The sequence below is a fragment of the Barbus barbus genome (genome assembly GCF_936440315.1).
Source record: "Barbus barbus genome assembly, chromosome: 50".
Classification (NCBI taxonomy): domain Eukaryota; kingdom Metazoa; phylum Chordata; class Actinopteri; order Cypriniformes; family Cyprinidae; genus Barbus; species Barbus barbus.
The window spans coordinates 4,958,881-4,964,880 of NC_136728.1; the positions used below are offsets into that span (position 1 = coordinate 4,958,881).

At 38.4% G+C, this 6,000-nt stretch overlaps 1 protein-coding gene across 1 annotated transcript in view; it reads right to left on the reverse strand.

Moving 5' to 3' along the window:
- The window catches only part of LOC306867973 (ankyrin repeat and BTB/POZ domain-containing protein 2-like), a 47,634-nt gene extending 44,369 nt beyond the window's left edge, over window positions 1-3,265 (reverse strand). The window contains exon 1 of the mRNA XM_079413943.1: window positions 1,942-3,265. Coding sequence (XP_079270069.1) covers window positions 1,942-2,785 — 844 coding nt within the window. The 5' untranslated portion in view covers window positions 2,786-3,265. The remainder of the gene's footprint in view (window positions 1-1,941) is intronic.
- Window positions 3,266-6,000: the final 2,735 nt, after the last annotated feature.

The window sequence follows — 6,000 nt, forward strand, 5'->3', positions numbered from 1 at the left end:
GTTTTAGTTTTAGCTAACCATAATACGAAACCATAAGGCTTCACCTTAAACTATATACATATTCTATATACAGCAAATATTTAATCAATACCTATTATTATTATTAGCTATACATGGCTTTTACTCACCTTGTCCTGAACCATTGCTACAAATGTGAATAATACCTCAAATTGTGAGGTTTGTTAAAGAAATATACTTATCTAAGCAATCTAGGCAAGAAGATTTAAGGGGTCAACAAAAATGAAAAATCAAATATGTGTTATATGCATATCCAAACTGTCATGTCAACCACCCACATAAGATAATAATCTAAACATTTGTCCTGAAATTGAGGACAATGCAAACAGAAATGATGAGTAATCATGATGAAAGCAGGACAGTGATACATCAGAACCACGTGTTGTCCTTTTACAGATATAGTTTGTTTTCTTTCCCTAGTCAGTCAGTTAAGATCAGTTTGCTCAAAGAGGAAACGAAGCGCATGTGAAAGTTTGTGAAAACCTCATGCTAGATGCTGGTAAACCACAGACAAACCATAATGAAACTGCAACCTAAATGATGCAGAAGTTGGCAGCGAGGGGTAATTCTCACAGCTGGAGAAGAGGAAGCGTGTAATGAAGGACCTGTGATTTCTGGAAATTGGTTTCCATTTTCATCTTTCAGATCAAAAGCCAAGAAGACTAATAAGGAAAGATATCAACATTTATGTGGGTCTACCAACAGATCACAGTTTCAGTATTTTAGATCAGATAATTCACACCAAATTGTACTTTTGTAACATCATGGCAGTATTTTCCCAACATATCATGCATAACTAGTTTCAAAGGTACTAATTTGTCCTAATCAGCTGGTGTGGCAGGGATTTTCATAAGGATGTATGAAGTCATTTCCCCTCAAGTCCACGCACACGTCATTAGACAGTAACCACAGGTGTACTTCGTCATATTATATGATAATTACTAACGTTTCACATCCACAATACTCACTTTGAACAGTTTATGTATAGATGAATAAGCTTAAACCCAGCAAACTCATGATTATCAAATATTTTGCTTAAAAGGCTTATCTTTTTTTTAAATAATGGACTTACAAACTTAGCTAAAGTTAGATATTTTACTCATATTCACACACTTAAGTGTCCAAATCAGTGTTATTTTCTGCTTTCATTTAAATTTTTAGTAATTTGATTGTTTTTGTCATTTTATTATATATATATATATATATATATAATATAATTTTATTCGTTTTTATGTCTATATAATATTACTTTTTAGTTTATTTAGTTTTAGTTATTTCAATATTTTGAATTCGATTTAATTTTTATATGTTCTGTTTTCATGTTAATTTCAGTTAATGTTTTAGTAATTTAGTTGTTTTTATCATTTCTATTAGTTTTTTTTTTTTTTTTTTACAACTGTACAGTTCCTATTAAATTTTTTTTTTTTGTCGTTTTAGTACTTCTTAAAATACAAAATAGCTGAAATAAAATGCATTTTATTTTAAATGCAGTTTTAAATCATTTTTAGAATACATCTTTATTTCAGTTTTTTCTGTATTGTTTAAATTTGTTTTTAGTTATTCTAGTACTTATTAAACTAGATCAGCTGAAATAAAATAAGCTTTAAATAAGTTTATAAGAAATACAATTTTATTTCATTTATTTTATATAGTTTTCTTTTTTTCAGTATTGTTTTAGTTATCAATAATAAGCATGGTCCAAATAATTTGGGGAAACTGCGGTGGCACTTCTCACCAAAGTGATTTACAGTGCACACATACTCCCTTGAAGCATCTTGAGGTGTCAAGCTTAAGTGCACAATGGTGACGGATCAACCCACCCTTGTGTGGTTTCAACAACCCTTCAGCCAAATCTAACCACTAGGCTACAAGCATCTGGTGAGTGAACCAGTTTAAGCAACAATACAACATTAAAGCACCTACCATTGGCGTTCTTCCCACAGATGAGATGCTCATAGTGTTGTAGGACGCCCCAGAGCTCGGCGTCATTATTGATGACCCCGTCCAGCGCCTCCGCTGTCAGGACGCAGCCGGGCGTCTCCGCCATCAGCATGCGCACGCCCACCTCCTCCACGAGCGCCTCCATACACGCGGTCAGGCAGATGGCCGCGTACTCGTGGATGCGCACCGCGATCCGAGTGTCCACCATCCAGCGGAAAAACCGTCCGACGGAGAACACGAGCCCGCACCGGGCTGCTTTCCCCTTACGCAAAAGCTCTCCAGCGCTCATGTTGTACATAGACATGGCCTTCACAGTGGCCGAGACGCAGTGATCCGCCAGCGCCCAACTGAGCACCAGGCGGATCGCGCTTTGCACCTCGAACCTGGTGCATCTGCAGTGCATGACACTGAGCCGTTGCGCCTCTCTGGAGATGCGGATGAGCGCCCTGCGCATGAGGGCGGCCAGTCTGCGCACAGCCTCCGCGGAGAGCGAGGCGCCCTTCCCCGCGCCTTTACGCACGACCCTCCCCACGTCCTCCTCCGTCCACGGGAACTCCTCCAGCTCCGGTAAGCGTGGGCACTTAGAGAAAATGTCCTCTGGGTCCTCGGGAAGCACTGTGTTGACTGTATCCCAGCTGTTGTTCCTGCTGTTCATGGAGCCGGAGTAGTACCACCAGTTCCCCCGGTGAGGGGTGTTCATGAACGCCTGCGAGTTTGACTTGGAGGACGACAGGCTTAAAGACTTACACGAGTCCCCTGCTCCATAGCCGGAGTCCAGAGTCAAATCCTCCAGAGTTTTCATGTTTGAGCTGTTTGTTCCTGCCATTTCTGCTGTTTTTTTTTTTTTGTTTGTTTGTTTTTTTTACACCAGAAAGCAGAGGAGACTTTCCAGCTGCGCTAAACTCAAGCTGGTTCTACTGGTTCAGCTTCTCTTTGACATTCATGTAGCACTTTATTGATACACTATAGACCAAAAATGCTTTGTGTGGAAGTTTAAAATGTCCAAGTTACATCTTCCGGAAAAGAAAATGTTTGGGGGAAACTTGCTTACCTCACTAAATGTCCATTCCCGTAAAACTAGTGAAGTGCGCAGGTTCTCTTTTACTCGTATCCAGTTCTTGAAAATAAGAAACCGAACTGGATAGAAAGTTTAGAGCGGAGATCCATCAATAGAGTCTCAATCGGACGGTTATGGTCAAATTAATCCGTCAAGATGATGCAGAAAGTAGAACGATGTTCATTTCACACCACACGCCTCTTCTTACTGGAAACTCATGACTGACTGAAAGCAGGAGGGCGAGAGAGAGAAGAGGTGTTTGATTCGCGAGCCAAACGATTCATTTGAACGACTCGTTTGAAATGATTCGCAAGCGTTTGTGAATCTCCATCTAAATGTGCATATCTGCATTAACAGAGACTCTCACATATTAGCTACAACTATCAACACTGATTTAAATTCTAGTTTTTCTAGCTTTACAGTGGCAAATAATTAAAAGGATATATGGCATAGACACACAGACTTAAAACTTGAAAATGCTAAAATACTCGCGGGTAAACACATTTAAATGGATAAGCTTATTTGGGAGTAAAACTAAGACGGACACAGTTTACAACGAACAGATTTGCTCAAATGAATCAAGCAATGCGTAACAGAGAGCAATCAGAAGTTAGTCACTGGGGAGCCAATCAATCAAGGCTGGGTTTCTCAGTGAAGTCACACTTTATATTAATCCAAATCTCGCTATTAACAAACCATTAACTACGACTTTTAATAAACTGCTAGTTTGCTGCTTATTAAGGTAGGCCTAGTTGTTAAGTTTAGGATTAGGGATGTAGAATATGGTCATGCAGGATATGAGATGTTATGTACTAATAAACAGCCAATAGCCTACGTTAATAATATAGGCATGCTAATAAGCAATAGTTAACAGTGAGAACTCTAGGCCTATTGAGGCTCTATACCTATTTGAAACTGAAACATTATTTATTCATTTTTAATGGTAAACATAATACATATGGTTCATGTATTTGTATTTTCTTTAATATATTCTTAGTTTTATTTTGTCTTCTCTTAACTATACCCTAGTGTCCGCCTCACTTTTACTCATTTTGTATGCCCACAACTAATTTATCAAACTTAATAATGTTGCACTGTATTGAAATTAAGCAAAGTAAGCTCGAAGGGATGTTGTTTCAAGTAAGGATGCTAATCACTGATCGTCATCTAGCCTTAAGGAATTTGCATTAATTGTGTTAGTCTGGGCAATGACATCACACACACTCATTATCTTTAGCTGTGTGCGCTTCAGACTAACTTCAGCATTTGGACAAATCAAATATAACACTTTGTATGCTTTCCTTAACTTATTAGCAAATATCATTTTTTTATATCATTAAAGTGCCTTCAAAATTCATGTTTTCATATATATATATATGTGTGTGTGTGTGTTAGTGCTGTCAAACAATTAATTGCGATTAATCGCATCCAAAATAAAAGTTTTTGTTTACATAATATATGTGTGTGTACTGTGTATATTTATTGTGCACACACATGCATGTATATATTTAAGAAAAATGTTAAGTTCATTTATTAAATGTATTTATATATGATATAATTTATATGAATATAAATACATGTAAATATTTAAAAAATATATGCTGTATGTGTGTGTCTGTATATACATAATACATATATACAGCACACACACATATATTATGTCAACAAAAAGTTTTATTTTGGACTTTTATTTTGAACTTTTATTTAATCGTTTGACAGCACTAATGTGTGTGTGTGTGTGTGTGTATATACACACACACACACACACATACATCAGGGGCGTTTCCTCCGAGGAGGCAAGGGAGGCAGTGTCTCCTCTCCTCAAAACTGGATGAGAGAATAATCAATTTTACAAAAATAAAGCAGCGCAAATATGACTAAATATGACATTAAAAGTCTAAAAGTCACTCGTTTTTATAACGTAAAACTGTTCAACAGCGACACACGCAGGTGAAGTTACAGCTTAGGCTTGCCTCCCTTCGGTCCATCGACTTACAACAGAGACCCTAAAGCATTGGTCTCAAACTCAATTCCTGGAGGGCCACAGCTCTGCACAACTCTCCAACCCTAATCAAACACACCTGATCCAGCTAATCAAGCTCTTCAGGATCACTAGAAACTTCCAAGCAGGTGTGATTTGGAGCTAAATTGTGCAGAGCTGCAGCCCTCCAGGAATTGAGTTTGAGACCAATGCGGCCTAAAGCGTGCGGTGGCTTTTCTGGAGGCTCATTTATGAATGGAGGAAAGTCACGTGAGAGGAGGCAATGCCTCCGCTATAATTGGATATGATTGGTTGTAATTGGTTCGTGCAATAAATCCCGCCTCTTGTTTTTGCGCGTGCTCTCGGCCTGAATTAAGAAAATAATGGCATTATTGACTATATAAAGTACAAACAACTCTCCCGCTTAGATATCGCTTTGTGTCATGTCAAAATGAAACATGAAATGGATTGAAAACATGATGACTGTCAGTTTTTAGTAAGCATTCAGCTCACTGAAATGAAAGATGTAGGCTATCTTCGTGCCTGTGACAATGTTTGTGACAGGGCTTTTTTGATGATGACCCGAAAAAAAGTTGACTATTAAAAAACAGTTGAGCATCAGTTCACAAATAAAAAAACTATGCGAAACCGCATACTTCCATACTATTTAGTAGGCAAAAAGCAGATAAGTATGCATGAAATCTCAATATCCACAAAAGAGTAGGCAAGATTTACCTGGATGGAGCACAATTTCTCGCGAGAGTCGGGCGTACGTGTACTTAAGTGTCATTCGAATATGCCTTACCTACTATATAGCAGGCGAAAAATTGGTACGTGAGAGGAGTAGTACGTCCGAAACCACAGTAAGCGAGAGAGCCCCGGATGACCTACAGCGTCCCGCACAGACTCCGAAGTGCCGATCGAGAGATACTTTTCAATCCCAGAAGCCCACGCGAGAGGATACGTCTTCATCGAACGTGATGGAGAACAGCGACGCGAGTAT